Source organism: Diceros bicornis, chromosome 18, assembly GCF_020826845.1.
Source record: "Diceros bicornis minor isolate mBicDic1 chromosome 18, mDicBic1.mat.cur, whole genome shotgun sequence".
NCBI lineage: Eukaryota > Metazoa > Chordata > Mammalia > Perissodactyla > Rhinocerotidae > Diceros > Diceros bicornis.
The window spans coordinates 44,556,361-44,572,778 of NC_080757.1; the positions used below are offsets into that span (position 1 = coordinate 44,556,361).

The 16,418-nt window shown below is 53.6% G+C and overlaps 1 protein-coding gene across 2 annotated transcripts in view; it reads left to right on the forward strand.

The window, feature by feature from the left end:
* Positions 1 to 13,769, forward strand: part of MAPT (microtubule associated protein tau) — a 98,598-nt gene extending 84,829 nt beyond the window's left edge. The window contains exons 13-16 of one of the 2 annotated variants that reach the window (XM_058561277.1): positions 4,595 to 4,687; positions 8,261 to 8,342; positions 9,724 to 9,836; positions 13,047 to 13,769. In XM_058561277.1, coding sequence (XP_058417260.1) covers positions 4,595 to 4,687; positions 8,261 to 8,342; positions 9,724 to 9,836; positions 13,047 to 13,262 — 504 coding nt within the window. In that variant the 3' untranslated portion in view covers positions 13,263 to 13,769. The remainder of the gene's footprint in view (positions 1 to 4,594; positions 4,688 to 8,260; positions 8,343 to 9,723; positions 9,837 to 13,046) is intronic. The other variant, XM_058561278.1, reaches the window with a different exon arrangement.
* The last annotated feature ends 2,649 nt before the right edge of the window (positions 13,770 to 16,418 follow it).

Below are 16,418 nucleotides of genomic sequence, written 5' to 3' on the forward strand. Positions count from 1 at the left end.
AGGACCTAGATAAGTTTTCCCGTGCTAGTTCTCAGGCTGACCACCGGGACTTGAAGAGAAGGCTTGCTGTGGATGTTCAGGGCCCACCCCAGGTTAAATTCCCGCCAGAGCATCGCAGCCCCCAGTCCTCAGCCCTGGGCCTGTCGACAGGCAGGGCTGGAGACGGGCCTCACCAGGGACGGCCCGCGGCCGCTGGGCCAGCCTGGGAGCTCCTAGGGGGAGAGCTGGGCCGTCTGGAGCACCTCGAGAGAGCTGAGCCCAACCGGAACAAGATCAAGGCCCAGTGAGGGTTTAGGAGAATTTTGGGGTCCTCTAGGAAATGGATTAAACCAAAGTGGACCCACCCCCATCCTCACCCCACCCCAGCCACTTCCCCAGGGTCAAACGCTGTCCACAGGAATTTCTCCCCTGGATCAAAATTTGGAGCTTCCAAAACATTGTTCTTGTCTTTGATGGGTGTATTTTCAATGTCTGCCCAGAGCTGAGGCTCAATATCATATGCATTACTCTAGCTGAGAAATTAAGGATTCCAATTTCATAATGCCAACCATTACCCTTTTTTCTCCTTTCTGTAAATCTAACATTCTGTAAAGGGTGTTGCTTTAAATTGACAGCTAACAGAGATTCAAGTCTGCTTTGTAAATATCCTTATGTCCACTGCCAAATCCCACAAAAGCTTGTTGCCTTTTTTTGTGGGATTGGAACAAGAAGCCATATGGAGAAAACATTTCTATGTATGTTGCAGATCTTGTTATTGCTTAATGTCTGTTGATTCATTTGATGAATTTCTTGTAGGGACTAGTACAGAAAACAAGGTTATCTTCCTTGAAAAACTGGTAAGTTTTCTTTGTCAGATAAGGAGAGTTATATAATGCATCAGCTTTCCCTTTTTGCCTTGGCTTCCAGGAAGCTCAGAGCTAAATGTAATCATCAGTCTTATAATTGTCAGTCCTAAGGACCGCCCCTTCTTTTACCATTATCCTCTAAATTTTCTTGTTTTATTATTTTGTGTGTTTGTGTGTATGTGTGTGTTTTCTAATTCTAAACTCCAATTCCTTTGTGAAAGCAGGCAAATCTACTTCTGAGACTTATCCAATGGAAAGTTATGAATAAAAAACGATCCCCAAAGAAGGAGTTCGTGTGGGACTCCTTAAAATCTAAGGGTGGCATGAACTGATTGAAGACATTGTGCAGAGAGTGACGGCAGCTCCTTAAGAAGCAGTGTGAGAAAGCCTGTTCCTACTCCTCCCAGCTCAAGCCTGCATGCTGTGTCCTTGCTGGCAGGAGGGAACCTCAGGGTTCACCAAGAGAGTTGTTTTTATTTGGCTTATGATACAGCAGGCCTGAGGACAGCTCAGGCGGAAGCTTCTTGTCACATAGGAGCCTGTGGCCACAGAAATGCCCAGATCCAGATTCCTGTGTGGGTTCTGCCACTAACTTGAGGAAGTCTCTGAACCTCTCTGGGCCTCAAATGGCCCCTCGTCACTAAGCTAGGGGACCAGCAGGTGAGGAACGTGATGTGGAATTAGATATTTATCCAACCTCTCAATCAGGGATGGTTTTTACATTTAAAAACCAGAGAAGAAATTACAAAGGAAGAATTTCAGTATATAAAACTGTAAACATTTATATGTTAGAAAAAAATACACCTACCAGCAAAAAGGGGGCAAAGGAGCAATTTTAGTAATAATCAAGAAATGCAGGGGGCCAGCCCCTATGGCCTAAATTGAGTGTGCTCTGCTTTGGCGGTCCGGGCCCGGTTCCTGGACAGGGAACCACACCACTCGTCTGTCAGTGCCATGGTGTGGCAGCAGCTCACATTAAAAAAAAAGGAAGATTGGCAACAGATGTTAGCTCAGGGTGAATCTTCCCCAGCAAAAAAAAAAGAAAAAAAGAAATGCAGAATAAGCCAACAATGCAGTCCAATTTACTTTAGTCAAAGAAATAAGCAAAATAATTTAATTATTTTATTGAGGTCATATTGGTTTATAACATTGTGTAACTTCAGGTGTACATTATTATATATCAGTTTCTGTATAGAGTACATCATGCTCACCACTAATAATCTAGTTGCAAAATAATTTTTAAAATGCCCAAAGCTAGCAGCCATACGGTGACACTGACTTTCTCAACAGTGCTCATGGGGTAAATTAATCCGATCCTTTTAGAAAGCCATTTGGAGAGTTGTATTGAGACTTTTTAGAATATTTATAACTTTTCTGGGAATCTATGCTATGAAAATAATCCATTATATGGAAAAGACTCCTTGCAGAAAAATGTTCATGGTGAGGCTGTTTATATTATTAAAAATGGAATCAATACAAATGTCTGACAGCACAGATATCAAAAAATGGAACATGACATTTTTTTCACTTTTTAATTTTTTTATTATTATTATTATTTTTTTTGCTGAGGAAGATTTGCCCTGAGCTAACATCTGTGCCAATCTTCCTCTATTTTGTTTGTGAGCCACCACAACAGTATGGCCGCCAATGAGTGGTGTAGGTCCACGCCTGGGAACCAAACCTGGGCCACCGTAGTGGAGCGCACCAAACTTAACCACTAGGCCACAAGGCCAGCCCTGACATCTTATTTAAGATAATGCTTCTGATAACTGTAGAACATGGCGAATGCTTAGGATGTGATGGTACTTGATAAAGCAAGATATGAAATTGTATGTACACAGTTATTACTACCATTTATATGTATAAGATGGTAGTTTTATCTATATATATATGAGACTTCAAGGAAATACAACAAAATGCAGTAGCGGTTGTGTTAGGTGGCAAGACAACTTTTGTTTTTGCGTTTTTTAACCTGTTTTTCAAAACCATAATGTTATGTTACTTTTCTGATGAAAAAAAATACATAGCTTTTTATTTCAAAGAATCATAAAAGAAAATAAAAAGGTGGGTTAAATAGGTACTTCACAGATTTTTAGGTTCACACCAGTAAACTTAAGAAACTGGGGACAGGGTCTAAGAGAAGATTACTGTATTTTTATTTTGCCAGGTTAAGGACGTCTAAAAATAATAAATATTACCTACTATCAATGTAATTTAATAATTAGTAATTTAATGAAGGAAAGGCCATTTTTTTTATTAAAATTATTTATTTATTTCTCCCAAAGCCCCAGTAGATAGTTGTATGTCATAGTTGCACATCCTTCTAGTTGTTGTATGTGGGATGCGGCCTCAGCATGGCCGGAGAAGCGGTGCCTCAGTGCGCGCCCAGGATCCGAACCTGGGCCGCCAGCAGCGGAGCACGTGCACTTAACCGCTAAGCCACGGGGCCGGCCCGGAAAGGCCATTTTAACACCAAAAAGTAGGATGGACAAGTTTTGCTATCATGTCCTCATTTCCTCATTTTGCTGAGGACCTGTGGCCCCCTTGATGGTCTGGGACCATCTCCCTGGATGAGCCAGGCCAGGGCGCCCGTCCGCGGCCACAGTTGTCCTGACAGGTCCTGGGCCTCCGGAGTAGCCGCCCCCACCCAGGATTGCAAAGGCAGCCCCTGAGGTCCCGGCGCCATTTCCAAAATTTCTCAATTGGGAACTCCCATTGGCAGTTACTTATATCTGTGATTAATAGATGCTAAGGCACACTGTTTCCCAACACGGAGCTCCTGAGGGGAAGCCACCTGTGATGAAGACGTTGTCACCGCTCCAGCAGACAAAACGCAGGGCTTTTCAACGCTCCTTCTCCAGGTCGTGGTTGTCTGTGTATTTCATAGTTTTTAGACAAATTGGATAAAAAGTTCTTCCCCACTAAAACGTCGATATCCCCGCACCTCCCCCCTGGCGCCTGGAGATCACGGACCGGCCAGAAATGCGGTGGGAATCCACCACGTGGGCCGCCCCTGCTCAGGGGGGCCGCGAGGAGACACCTGGGAGCATTTGCCTAGTCCCTTCAAGCCGCCAGGGGGTTGCGGCCACAGCACTGACCCTGCCTGCCCTGGGACAACGCCTCACACGGAGAGGGGTGGGGATTTGTCTTCCCCATGAAGCCGTCTGCGCCCTCCCCGGACACAGTGGTTCTGGAACGTAGCTGTGCATCCAAATGAGGCACAGAGACCCAGATTCTAGTTCTAGGTCAGGGGTGGGGTCTGGGGTTTTTAAAAGAGTATCTGCAGGTGATTCCAGTGCCTGCCGGGCCTGAGAACAGCCACGCAGTGATCTCGGTGGATGTTCGGATGGGCCTGGGAGGTGTGTGAATGAGGACACAGATGGACTATTCATTTATTCATTTCATGTCGTAACTGAGCACATTTTACTCCGTCCCAACCTGGTGAACACTCGACTGGGGTTTTAGGCCTCAGAGGTGCTCTCCGAGGGGCCTCCCTGATGCGGTCCTTCTGTGAAGTGCAGAATTGCCTCCTGATGGATCTGTGTTGTAAACCCAGGGTTGAAAGGTGGGGTCCGCCTCAGACCACTCACAGTTCTGGAATGCCTTCACGGGGCAGCTCCCGAGAGGAGTGACTCAGACCTGCTGCCCTCAGCCTGGGCCTCCTCTCCCCGCCCGACGACGGGATGTGGGTGCAGAGCAGATGGATCTGGGTGTGGTGTGTCACTCATCCTTTTTTCTGGCTGTCAAAGGTGCAGATAATTAATAAGAAGCTGGATCTTAGCAACGTCCAGTCCAAGTGTGGCTCAAAGGATAATATCAAACACGTGCCAGGAGGCGGCAGCGTGAGTACCCGCAGAGGCGCCGGCGCCGGCTGCGGTTCTGGTGTGTGAGGGGTGGCATGAGTAGATGTACTTGCGAGACATTGCACAGAATAAACCGTCCTCAGGCTCGGGGCCTCTCTGTGTCCCCATGTCAATGCAGCCCAGACTCCCCACACCTGTGCCCACTGTCGTAGGAGGGGAGCCCCAGCATCTGTGGTCCCCCGCCTGCGTGGGCTGCGTGGGCCAATTAGGGAAGATGCCTGGTCAGCTCTCTGACCATGCCTGGAGGCCGGCCTCCCAGCGTCGTACCTGCCTGTCACCATCAACCCTACTTGCCGCCCGGCACGGAATCGTGGAAGGCCCACAGCCGTTTGAGGTCGGGCTGAAGGCGACGGCACCTGAGACTGGGCTGTCCCCTTGTCCCCCATCACCCTGGCAGGTTCACTTTGAGTGGCTCCACTGGGGGCAGCTGGCCTTACAAGCAGACACTAAGGTCTTCCTGTCCTACCTCAGAGCAAGGAAAGTCCGGTCCCTGCTCACACGTGTCTCCTGCATTTTCAAGGGATGAGCTGATTCCCAAGCCTCTTGGCTCGTGTTTAAAACCAGCTCCACCCTTGCAGAGACTCCAGATGCAAAAGAGCCCAACGGAAGGGCACAGGGGACCTGACTGCAGCCGAGGGGTGACAGAGAAATGCTGCTTTGGGCCCTTTCAAACTTGGCTTCCTCCAGATGTCCCCAGGGACTCCCTGTGTCCCCAGTGGATGTGTCCCTGAGATTTGGGGCTGGCCTCCTCTCCTCACTGCCTCACTTGATCAACTCTGCTGTTGTCATCCGGCTGGTCCTGACAGTGGGTGCAAACTCCGCTATCCTAGGGCTCGGCTCCCCTTCTCCGCGGCCCCCTCCCCACTCCCCCAGCCTCTCCCCACTCCCCCAGCCTCTCTTGGTCAGCTGTAAGCAAATGTTTAAACACACTGGGGAGTAGAAGGTTCAAGACCCTTTTGAGGTCCACCCCTGGGAGAGGGATGGTTTCTGAGAGCAGGCATCTTGCTCCTGGCTGCAACACCAGGGTGATGGTGGTGGCCCCCGGTGGGCTCTCTCTCCAGAAAATGCCCAGCCTGGGCCCACTCGTCATCTGCGTCCAGCCCTGTGGGTTTATTCTTGCAATGTGCTGCCGCCTCCCGCCCTGAGCACCGGGATCCTGTGGTCCTCCTGCACGGAGCCCCCGTGGTCCCCGGGAGTAGCGGGCACTCACCGAGGCTGCTGCATGGCCCTTCGTTAACGCTTCCTCACCATGTCTGCTCAGTGTCTCCTCTGTGCCCCCAGCCCCTACTCTCTTGTCCCACTGCCACCTTGTCTTCTGCCGAGAGAAGGGAAGAGAAGCTGTGGGGACCACCCCCAGTCCTGGCCCGTGACCGTGGGCTCTGCGTGCCAGTGGGAGTTCAGCTTTGACTCCTGGTTCTCCGGCTTCACTGCAGATTCAGGCTCCGGCCGGAGGAGGAAGGCCACGTGCTTTCCAGTTTAGCTCGTGTCTGGTCCGCTGGTGGGAGGTTATGCTGGTGCGGCCTAGACCGTGGGGTCTCTTGGGCCGCAGACAGCGCCTCCAGGCGGAAGTCAGGAGGAGAGAGTGCATTCCCACAGCTGGTGGCAGTGCCTGGGACATGGAGGGGCTTCTTCGGAGCGCCTCCCATCTCTCTGCCCCTGCCGGCCTGTGAGCTAGCCCGTGGCCTGGCGAGGAGCCACAGGACGCCCTGGGCCGGCCCTGAGCGCTGTCCTTGGCCCACGGCCACTGCTGGTTTGCAGTAGGAGCCTTCACAGAAAGCTCTTCTCCTGGTGAAAGGTGGGGGCCGGGGGTTACCAGCCCCTGCTCAGTGTCAGCCGTGGGTGTTCCAGGGGCACGGGACCCCTGGCCTGGGCTCTGGCCTCTGGCCTGCTTCTCTCCCCTTTCCAGCCTGGAGGTGACTTCCCAGCAGGGAGGCCCTGCTCCTTCTCCATCTCCGGGTCCTGCCTGCCTCCTGGCTGGCTCTGGGCTCCACTCCAGGGCCTGGCCTCCGCCCTCCCCTGGCCTCCAGTCCGCACCCCGCTCCCCCGCCCTCCACAACCCCTTCCTTTCCCCTCCCTGCCCTTCCAGGTTCCACCTTCTCCACAACCCCACCTTCCTCTTCTCTCACAAGCTCCCTCACCCAGGCGGAGGGAAGAGGAGGAAGGCGTGGTCACAGCAACGTTTACTTCCCATAGCCCCTAGCCCCCCTCCTTCAGCGCCCCACCCTAGAGCACATGCTCCCTCCCAGACCTGTTCCCAGAACTTCCTCAGAATCGCTGATCACCCACCCGCCCAGCCCACAGGTGCCGGCTGCCCCGCCTCTGCTCCCCACACCTCGCTCCAGGCACTGACAGACAGGCCGGCCCACCTGCTGGCCTCGGTCAACTCTCCATCAATAACTGCAAACGCCAACGTGATTTTGATTAAAGTAATTTGGGATTGTTCCAGATGATTTACACCTAAGTAGAAACCCCTCCTTTTTTTCTGGTGTCCTTGTTAAACCACTTCTCAGATGTGAGGCGTGTCTTTCCTGGGTAACCCCGGGACAGGGAGCCAGAGCCGACTGACTCCTGCACCCTCAGGTGACCTTGCACGAGGTCACTGCTGGAGGCCCTGGGAAGTGTCACTCAGTGACCATCCGGGACCTCCTCACAGCCATGGCTTTGTAGAGACTTCCTCCAGGAGGCCCATCCGCCGATGCGGGGTCCCCATGGGGGTGCCCCCTACGGGGAGCTGGTTCTTGGGCTGAGATCAGCGGGCAGCAGAGGGGCCAGCATTCCCCTTGGGAGAGTGGGCACTGTGGCCGGGCCTCTGCTGGACCCTCGGGCAGGTTATGAGCCCTGGAGCCCTTGGGCCTCCCCACTATGGGTGTGTCCAACTCTGCTCCAGCGCGCCGAGACGCTAAACCGTGGGGTTCTGCTGTGCCGCCTGCCCCACCTGCTGGTGTCGCTTTGCTCCTTTTGGTAAAGAACCGAAATGTCCAGGACCTGTGTGCCCAGGCACCAGCTGGTCCTTACCTCCAAGTTGCAGAACTGCTGGCGGTCCTCCTTGCTGACCGTCACTCCCTGGCTGCAGGGTGCTGCGGTTTGTGGGGGCTTCTCCCAGGAGAAGCCGACACCGCCCTCCTCTTTGAGCCCCTGCAGATCTGGCTCTCACTTTTCCAACGAGATGTTTCAAATGCTGCACAAACGGATCATATTGGTCCTTCTTTATGTCCTCACTGGACGATCTGTCAATTTCGTGTCAGGAAAGAGGGGGACTTTTTATGTGTGTCTGCTAAACAAATAGTGTGGGCCCTGCCCCGTGACAACGTGTCCCTGTTTTTCCCTGAGGGTCCTTGTCCAGTTGTGTTGTGAAGACTCAGCTCCTTGGGGTGGGGTTGGCAGGATCCCAACAACATGTTTTTCCGCCATGACGGGGTGTGTTCCTCGTGGCAGACAGGAAGCACCGTCCACACAGGGCCTGGACGGACACAGCTGCTTTGCATTGTGTCATGCCCCCGGTAAAATAGTCCTGTTTTATTCTCTCTCGTGCTCATCCTCTCTCACCTCCAGGTGCAAATAGTCTACAAACCAGTGGACCTGAGCAAGGTGACCTCCAAGTGTGGCTCATTAGGCAACATCCACCATAAGCCAGGTAGCCCTTGCAGAAGGCGAGGACAGGGCGGGAAGGTCGGGGGTGGGGCGGGACCGGACTGTCTGGGTGGCGCCTTCTCCTGAAGTGGCTGGAAAGGATTGATGGGATGGGCCATCAAGGAGAGTGGGAGGGTGGAACGTGCTGGGGCCTGGGAGGTGTGGCTGCCCCATCTCGCTCCTGAGCAGGGCCACACTGGCCAGGACAAGTGGGGAGGGAGGGCAGATGCTGGTCCTCAACCCTAACCTGTGGTTCCCCAAGCTAGAGCTGGGGAAGGGCCTGCTCCGACCCCTGAAGGCTGGCTAAGTGGATGTCCCAGTTTGGTCCCCAGCCGACATGGGGGACACTGTGCCAACTTCCCAGTGGGACCCCTGGGCCATTGCCATACCCCTGCTGTGACTTTATTTCAACAGAAAATGACACTATTGGAGCTCTACCATGCTTACCGTTTCCGCCCCCATCCCACCCAGCATGGAAATCAGTGGTCTGTAGATCTTCCCATGATGACGGGCAAGTTCTGTGCCTGCGCCGCCCAGTGTGGTAGTGCTAACCACTTGTGGCTGCCGAGTGCTTGACACGTGGCTGGTGCAGCTGAGGAACTGAACTCGTTTTATTTAATTAAAATCTAGGTAGCCGCATGGGGCTGGTGGCTGCCATACCGGACAGCGCAGGTCTAGATTCTAAGCTCCGCCTGGGAGTCCAGAGCAGGGACTTCTGCCCTCGGCAGGCCCTGTTCAGGGTGGAGGTCTTTACTTCAACGTTACCGTAGGAAGAGAAGGCCATCAGAAGCATAGTCCAGAATGTGTCTATTTTCTGGCTCCCTAGAACCATTTTGTGGAAGTTTAGTCTCTCCCAGTGAAAACTGGTGCCACCATTCTACATGGGAGCAGCTTTCTTGGGTGGCTTTATCCTTCCCAAGAAAGTAATGTAGGCCATCTCAGGCCATGTCTCCCAGGCTCGGACGTGGCGTCACGTGTCTGAGGAAGGAGAGAGGGTCAGGGCCCTTCCTTATTTAGGGTGCATTTTGCCATTTAGTTTAGTTTTGAAGTCTTGTAGGGCTGTGGCTTACAGGATGTTGACATAGAAGGAAGTCATTCTTTGGAAGCCAACCAATTTAGAATGTAGAATAATTGCTCCTGCACTGAGCTGTCATCTACCTTTGCATTTGCTAAGGAGGAAGAGTCTGCTGAGTAAATATTTGATGCCCATCCTGATTAGAGAGATGAAGCGAACTGTTTTCAAGCCCTTTGGAGGGACTTACTTGTGCCCAAACCACATTCTAAATAAAGGATGGTCTTATCTGCTCCTAAAGGTTGATGTCTGCTTGGAGTCATTGCTTGGCCCTCGTTCAAGGTGCGGCGCTCTTGTGTGTGTTGTGTTCCAGGAGGTGGCCAGGTGGAAGTAAAATCTGAGAAGTTGGACTTCAAGGATAGAGTCCAGTCGAAGATCGGGTCCCTGGATAACATCACGCACGTCCCTGGCGGAGGGCATAAAAAGGTAAGGGGACAGGGCGGGAGGAGGCTGTGCATCGAGTCGGGTGGATAAGGCCGGAGGAAAGCTGTGGATCCTGTGTTGACTGGCTTGCTGTGCATTGCCAGCGACCACCAGCACGGGGGGCACCCCCTCAGCTGCCGGCTGCAGTCTCCCGGGAGCCTTGATGTGCGCCTGGGCCCCACCCCGGAGATGCTGATTAAGCGGTCTCAGGTGCAGCCTGGACACCTGGTGTTTTTAAAGCCCCCAGGTGATTCTTCAGTGCAGCCAAAGATGAGAGCCACTGTCCCAGGCCCTGTGGTTGGCCAGCGTCCACAGAAGGAAGTGGCCATCACTGAAGCCAGCCCCAGCGCACCAAGAACAAGTCCTGGGAACGTAGCCTTGTTTTCTAAATGGGTCACCAGGCAGTTAGAGCCAAACAAGGATGCTGACGCCCACATTTCAGCAGAGCCTCTGCCCGCCTGTGGTGGGAGTGTCCACGGAGGCTGCTGGACTGAGGGCCTCGGCGCTCCCGCGGTGTCTGGAGGCTCCGGGTCTTAGTGCGGGTCTCCGTCTGTGGGAGCACAGGGGATGGGGACGCCAGGCTGCGTGTGGCCCTGAGCAAGCTCCCTCCGGGCCCTCGCAGGATGTGGTCTTGTGGCTGCACTTTTTCCCCTTCCGCATAAATGCAGCCGAGGCGCTCTCTGGGGTTCCCCCCACGCGTGCCCTGCAGCTCGGGGCGTGTCTCCCTTCCCAGTCTTTAGTGCCTCCCAGCGGCTGACTGAGGAGTGGCAGAGGGAGAAGGGATGTCCCAGAACGGCCTAGAATCTGAGACCCAGCCCAGCGTGCGAGAGCGCGCTGCCCCGTGGCCCAGCTGGAGCAGCTGGCAGCCAGCCGTCTTTCCACCACACTCTGCTCACCGCCTCCCCTCTGGCTCTGAACAGACGCACCCCATCTCGCATTTGCGGTGAAAACCTGATGGTGTAGTTTTGGGAAGTGGGAGCAGGGCCCAGGTCTCTGGGGAAGTGGAGAAGATTCTCTGCTTGTTCCCATCACCCCCCCCCCCCCCACCCCGTGCCCTGGCCTAACGCGGGGCCCGCCTTCCCCGGGGGAGATTTAAAGACACCCATGTTCCGCCCACAGAGTCTGATGGAATAAGTCTGCATAGGGCCTGGGCGTTGGTGACTCCCTGGGTGAAGGAAGGTCTCTGCCCCTGTCTCTGGAAGCTTCTATGTCCTAAGAAAATCTCTGGGCTTGGCTCCGCTTGAAGGTGTGACCTGAGCAAGATTGACAAGCAATCTCAGCCTCAGTTTCTCCTTCAGGGCCGGCCCCATGGCTTAGCAGTTAAGTGCGCGTGCTCCGCTACTGGCAGCCCGGGTTCGGATCCCGGGCGTGGACCGACACACCGCTTCTCCAACCATGCTGAGGCCGCGTCCCACATACAGCAACTAGAAGGATGTGCAGCTATGACGTACAACTATCTACTGGGGCTTTGGGGGAAAAAAAGAGCAGGATTGGCAATAGATGTTAGCTCAGAGCCGGTCTTCCTCAGCATAAAGAGGAGGATTAGCACGGATGTTAGCTCAGGGCTGATCTTCCTCACAAAAAGTAAATAAATAAATAAAAAGTTTCTCCTTCAGCAAAACGGATAGAAATATCCACATCCCAGGGTGGTCATGAGACCCAAAAGAGACAGTGTTCTGGAAGGTTCCTGGTACTTTGTAGTCGTCTAAGAACGTGAGTTAGAGTCAAGTCTGAGTCTGAACTTCTGTTTGAACTCATCTCTGTGATGGCCCCAGAAGTGGGGGCCCTGCCCTGCCCACCGCTCTGAAGACACTGTCCTGGTCCCAGCAGATCCCCTTGTATCCAGTTCCCTATTTCCTCGAGTGATGAGCAAGACTGCTAACAAGTAGTGGAGCACAGGATCCCCGCCACCTGAGTTCATTGTAGTGTGGGGGATTTGGGGACATTCCCAGGACCCCCCAGGTTTTTAAGCTTTTAAAAAACATTAACATAAATGTTCTTATCAAAGCTTATGTCAAAATGGTCTTTCAAATACTGTAATATGGAAAGGGCCTTACTTCAAAGCAGTAACCCAAAATGAACAAAATAAGCAAATAGCTTAAGTGGGAGCCCAGTTTTTCTCTACACTCATATTCAAGCCCCTGCAATAGGGGCGCCTCAGCAGGGGTCCATGAACTCCTGACATTGTACAGTCAAACCGTGACGTGTGTGAGGGCATGCATGTGTGTGTACACGTTTTTCTGGTCTCGCCAGATGCTCACAGATGTCTTAGGACTCACAAAAGGTTGAGAATTGCTCTGTCCACCACTTCAGGGCTCATCAGGAAAGAATTAGGTGCTCCTCAAATCTCCAGCTAATGCTTCATGAGTCTCACGGGTGTCCTTTGGAGCTAAGATCTCTGGGACCCTGGCTGTGTCGTCATTTTTCTACTGTGAAAAGGCCTTGTTTTCTAGCACACCCACCAGGGCTGCCACAGCTGCTGGCACCCTCAGACCCATCAGTCACCGGCCAAGGGGAGGAATGTGTGGCTCGTGGCTGGGCAGCAGTGCCTCTGGGGACGTCCCTTAGCCTTCTCCAGCTTCTCTTTTAACACTTTCGTAGCAATTTGGCAATATCTATCAAAATAAAATGTGCCTGCCTTTTGACCTACTAGCAATTCCACTTCTAGGATACACGTACACGTGTGTGAAATGATGTGCGTACAAGGTTATTCAAGGTTATTCGGACACAGCATTGTTTGTGACCGCAAGACTGGGACAACTGAAATACCCATCCATAGGGGAGTGAATACATTTTGGTACATCTGCTGTGAAGGACTACCACGCAGCCATGAGCAAGCATGAGCGAACTAGGTACTGACCACGGAAGATATTAAGTCTAAAAACCAAAGTGCAAAGCATGGGGATATTGTTATCATATATACAAAAATATATATTTTTTTAATATACTCACACCTACACATGTTTGCAGGTGTGGAATGGCTCTGGTAGGGCACGTAAGAAACTTACAACGATCACTGCCTCTGGGGAGAGGAACTCGGTGGCTTGGTGGCAGGTGACAGAAGGACCCTTCAAAAGTATTTGCTATTGGAAAACGATAAAAACCATAGTCACCACCACCCCAGCTCCCTCCCACCCGAGGCCACTTAGTTGGTGGGGCTTGCCCCGCTTTCTCTGCTCTTCATCTCTCCCTCCCTCCCCTCCTCTTCTGCAGATCGAAACCCACAAGCTGACCTTCCGTGAGAATGCCAAAGCCAAGACAGACCACGGGGCGGAGATCGTGTACAAGTCGCCCGTGGTGTCTGGGGACACCTCTCCGCGGCACCTCAGCAACGTCTCCTCCACGGGCAGCATCGACATGGTAGACTCCCCCCAGCTCGCCACGCTAGCTGATGAAGTGTCCGCTTCCCTGGCCAAGCAGGGTTTGTGATCAGGCCCCCGGGGCGGTCAGTAATCGTGGAGAGAAGAGAGTGAGAGAGTGTGGAAAAAAAAAGAATAATGATCCAGCCCTTCGCCCTCTGTCCTCCCCCAGCTGCTCCTCACAGATCGGTTAATCGGTTAATCACTTAACCTGCTTTTGTCGCTCGGCTCTGGCTCGGGACTTCAAAATCAGTGACGGGAATAAGAGCAAATTTCATCTTTCCAAATTGATGGGTGGGTGGGCTAATAATAAAATATTTTTTAAAACATTTAAAAAGATGGCCACCCCCAACCTTTCCTTGGGCAATTACTTTTGATTCTTTTTTTTTCCCCCCTCTGAGTAGAAAAGGATGAAGGAGAGGCTCTGAAAGCTGCTTCTGGGGGATCTCAGGGGACTAGGGGCACCCCACCTCTGGTCCCATCCTGGGGGTGTCACAGAGGCAGCGGCAGCCACAAGGGATTTGAAGCTTGGTGTGTTCGTGGAGCCATAGGCAGATGTCAACCTTGAGTGAGTGGGACGGGGCAGGGGTGGGGAGACACAGGAGAGGCTGAGGCGGGGCTGGGCAGGGGGACAGCGGGGCTGGGGAGAAGGGAGAGGGCGTGAGAGTAAGGACCCTGGGAGGGGAGGCGCAGCTCCCTGCCTGGAAGGACAGCAGGAAGGGCAAGCAGCCTCCGCTGAGCCTGCAGCAAACTTAGACCAAGCAGCCTCCTGCGCTTGGTGGCCTGGGATCTGCTGCGGGGCAGTGTGCCACCCTCTGGAGGGCAGTCTATAGGAGAAGAGCTCCAGTCCCTCCCATTCCGTGAAGGAAAAGTGGCAGGAGGAGAGGGACGGTTGTCGGGAGGGTGGCACCAAGTGGACTGCTTCCTGAGAAGCCTGACCTTGCTGTGCCGAGTGCTGGCTTCTTCCTCCCTCCCTGCAGGGTGGGGGTCCTGAGCTGAGGGGCTTCCCTCCGCCCCACGGAAACTCTATTTTATCGAGTTCTTTAGGTTGGAGCTGCAGCCACGATTTTGGCCACCTCACAGATCTGGGACTTAGGGCTAACCAGTTCTCTTTGTAAGGACTTGTGCCTCTTGGGGGACATCCGCCTGTTCCCAGCCGGGGCCTTGGCCATCTCCGGAGTGTGCTGGGGTCTGGGAGGTGGGTCCCGAGCCTCCCATCCCTCCCATGGCCACTGCAGCCACCTGTCTGCCCCTGCCATGCCTGTGTCTGCCGTGCAGAGCCCAGTCACTGCCTGTACCCTCATTATGTCACACTGTCCTGAGTTCCTAGCCTCACCACCCCTCTTCTCGGTTACAGACCTTGTTTCGACTCAGGCGGCACCAACTCTAAACCAAGGCGGGGGGGAATCAAGGAAGGCAAAGCCCAGGCACGAGGTGGGACCTCAGTCTCTTGGTCTAAGTTACACTCATCCAACTGGCGTGTCCCCCACAATGAACCTGATGACCTTACTTGGTTCCCTGCCCCCCACCTCCCAGCACAGATGTGAGCCAGGGTGGGGCTCAGCGATGACCTGAGATGTTTCCGCCTCGTTGACTTGGAGAGACTTTTCCTCCCAGAAGGCCTGGTCCCCTGCCTGTGTTGAGCTGGCAGCAGGTTGGCTGTCCTGGTTGCCAGAGATGGCCCTGGGATGGGCAGGCAAGGCCCCCAGGGCAGAATCACACTCCCTCTGTCCCCACTTCTGCCCCAGCTTGTAACTGCCAGCCTCTCAGAGAGCCCAACCGCTGCTCAACCCCAAGTACATATAATCAGCCCTCCACACCCCAAAAGGGAACATGTCCCCTTGCAAATGGTTCTTCCCCAGTCCCAGCTGGAAGCACTGCTGTCTGTCCTGCTGGAGCAGCTGAACATATCCATAGATGTCGCCCTTCCCTCCCCATCTGCACCCTGTCGCGTTGTAGTCGGATTTGTCTGTTTATGCCTGGATTCACCAGAGTGACTATGATAGTGAAAAGAAAAAAAAAAAAGGACGCATGTATCTTGAAATGCTTGTAAAGAGGTTTCTGACCCATCCTCATAGGGGTCCTAGAGGTCTCTCATCCCCCATGCTGGGACTTGGCTCCAGGAGGCTGGTGTGGCTCTACCCTGTTGGGGCCTCCTAATTTTCGAGAGGCTTTTATCAGCGTCTGGGACCCAACAGAGACCAGATCTTGACACTCGAGAACCCTCTGCTGTGAAGAAGGCCTGAAGCACAGGACTAGGACGGAAGCTATGGTGCCCCCTCCCTGGCCCCCAGGGCTTCCCTTTGTCAGGGCAGCGAGCAGTGTGTCTTGTGGCTGGCCTGGTTGGCAGCTTGAAGATGACCCTCTCTGGTCACAGCCTGGAGAAGGCCCACAGCAGCCCTGAGAGAGGGGTCTTACGACTCCCTGCATCACGAGAAGAATGAAGCCAGCGCCAGCTGGGGAAAGGTCTGCAGCCCATCCTTCAGCCTGGGGTCCCTCTTAAAGCTCTTCCTCAGGAGGGGCAGCCCAGGCCTCCCCACCCAGGGCCCAAAGGGGTTTCCTGACTGAGGAAGGGTGACAAGTCAGGAGTCACCATTCCCAAAGCTTTGGCCCGAGCCCTTGCTGACCTTGCACAAGTAGAAAATTGCTGTTTAAAGAAATGCAGCAACCTCAGGCCCAGTGCTGCCACTTCGTTTGGGTACAGTTCAAGGCACCCCTGGGGCGCTGGGTGGAAGGAGTCCAGGGGCTCCCCTCTAGGGCTGTAGGCCTCATTTGCAGCCAGAGCGCTCCGTGAAAGGAATTATCTGGGCCCAGAACTTTCCACCATGAGGCTCCCCACTGTCTTTTGTGATCCAGCTGCTCTTAGAAGGGTTCTGAGGAAGAAAAAGGCAATGTGGTTTAGATTCAGTAGCTTTTAGAGATGTGGCCCCTTATCACTGCCACTGATTTTGGCTGCGTCTCTTCCTGCACCTCTGCTGGCTTCCTCTCCTGCAGTTCTTGTGCCCTGCTCTTCAGCACCTTATTCCAAGGGCTCTGGAATCTCCCTTGCGTGGTGGGCTATTGGGTGAGGCTAAAGATCATGGTTTAGGGTGATCAGCCCAGTGCTGGCAGGAAGATTGCAAAGGAATGCTGGCTTGTGACCTTAAATGAGGACAATCCCCCCAGGGCTGGGCACTCCCCCACCTCCAGAGTCAATGTCCCTTGGGTGGGCTAGATAGGATTTGCT